The 1600-nt window shown below is 36.9% G+C and overlaps 1 protein-coding gene across 1 annotated transcript; it reads right to left on the minus strand.

Annotated features, from left to right (window-relative positions):
- Positions 1–277: 277 nt before the first annotated feature.
- On the minus strand, positions 278–931 carry LOC145952752 (uncharacterized). The gene has a single exon (XM_083065708.1). The coding sequence runs from the start codon at positions 929–931 to the stop codon at positions 278–280; it is 654 nt and encodes a 217-aa protein (XP_082921834.1).
- Positions 932–1600: the final 669 nt, after the last annotated feature.

Here is a 1600-nt window from a genome sequence, read left to right on the forward strand (position 1 = left end):
ATTCGATACAGTCCTTGAACATACTTGGCCAAAAATATCCTTTTCTGGACAAAGTCCATTTCATTTTCTCCCCTGCTTGATGAGATGCACAAATACATTCATGTACCTCTGCCATGGCTATATAGCTTTCATGATTTCTGAGGCACTTAAATAAGATTCCATCGAAGCCTCTCTTGTATAATTCATCATTCAATATCACATAATTGAGAGCTCGATATTTAATCTTTCTTTCAGCTTGCAAACTTGGACTTTGTAGATACTCGATTAGCTCTTTCCTCTAGTCCTGAATGGTTGAGGTATTAATGATGAGGCATTCATGATCGTCACTTAACTCATTCTCTATACGAATAAGAGACTCGAGACATTCCCTGCTTATCTTGTACCCAGATGCAATTTGAGCTAATTCATTCGCGCTTTCGTTCTCGTTTCGAGAGATATGTTCTAATTGGACTTCGTCGAATAAATTTAACAGGGCTATAGCTAGAGACTTGCATTCGAGTAGCTTTTCATTCATGCATCTATATTCTTGTGTTAACTGTTTAATTACGAGTTGTGAATCACCTCGAATGATTATGTTCCTTGCCCCCAAATATTTAAGCAATTTTAGCCCAGTAATCAATGCTTCATATTCAGTTTCATTATTCAAGCACTTGGATTTCGTTCTCAATGAAAATTTTTTGGGTATTCCACTTGGGGAAATGATTAATAATCTAATTCCCGCTCCTAACTCGTGTTTCAATCCATCAAAAAATAGTTCCCATGATTTCGTGGTTAAGTAGTTAACTTGTTCTATTAAATTTGAGTGGTCCACGAGAAAATCAGTGATTACTTGTCCTTTTGTGGCTTTAAGGGGAACAAACATTAATGAATACTCGATCATGGCAAGAGCCCATTTTCCAACTCGAGAATGAAGAATAGGTTTCGATAACATAAATTTAATCTTATTACTTCGACAGAACACGAATACATCATAAGGTTTGAGATAATGTTTCAGCTTTGTACAAGCATAATATAAACTCAAACATAACTTTTCTAAAGGATCATATCTAATTTCTGCCTCGACTAACATCCTACTAATGTAATAAATAGCTCTCTCGCTACCATTCTCATCATCTTACGCCAGCATGCCCGCAATAGTCAAATCATTGGCCGAGACGTATAACTTTAACTTTCTACCTTCAGAGGGTGATACCATCACTGAAAGGTTGATCAAATAGGACTTGATCTCCTCGAATGCCTTTTGATGGTCTTCGTTCCATCAAAATTCTTCCTCCTTTTTCAGACGTAACAAAGGGGAAAACACCTTAGTCTTTCCTGATAGATTCGAAATAAATCTTCGAAGGAAATTAATCTTACCTAGTAAAGATTGTAACTCTTCTTATTCGAAGGAGGCTTGGTTTCCATGATTGCTTGAGTCTTGTTCTTATCCACTTCAATGCCTTTCTAGTGTACGACGAATCCTAGGAAGTCCCCCGCTGAAACACCGAAAGCACATTTTAACGGATACATCTTCAGCCCATGTTTCCTCATTCTCTCGAAAGACAATTTCAGGTGTTCAATGTGATCCATCTTCCATTTATATCCAATAACTATGTCATCA

The sequence above is a fragment of the Cajanus cajan genome, chromosome 10, assembly GCF_000230855.2.
Source record: "Cajanus cajan strain Asha chromosome 10, NIPB_CcT2T_4, whole genome shotgun sequence".
In the NCBI taxonomy this organism is placed as follows: domain Eukaryota; kingdom Viridiplantae; phylum Streptophyta; class Magnoliopsida; order Fabales; family Fabaceae; genus Cajanus; species Cajanus cajan.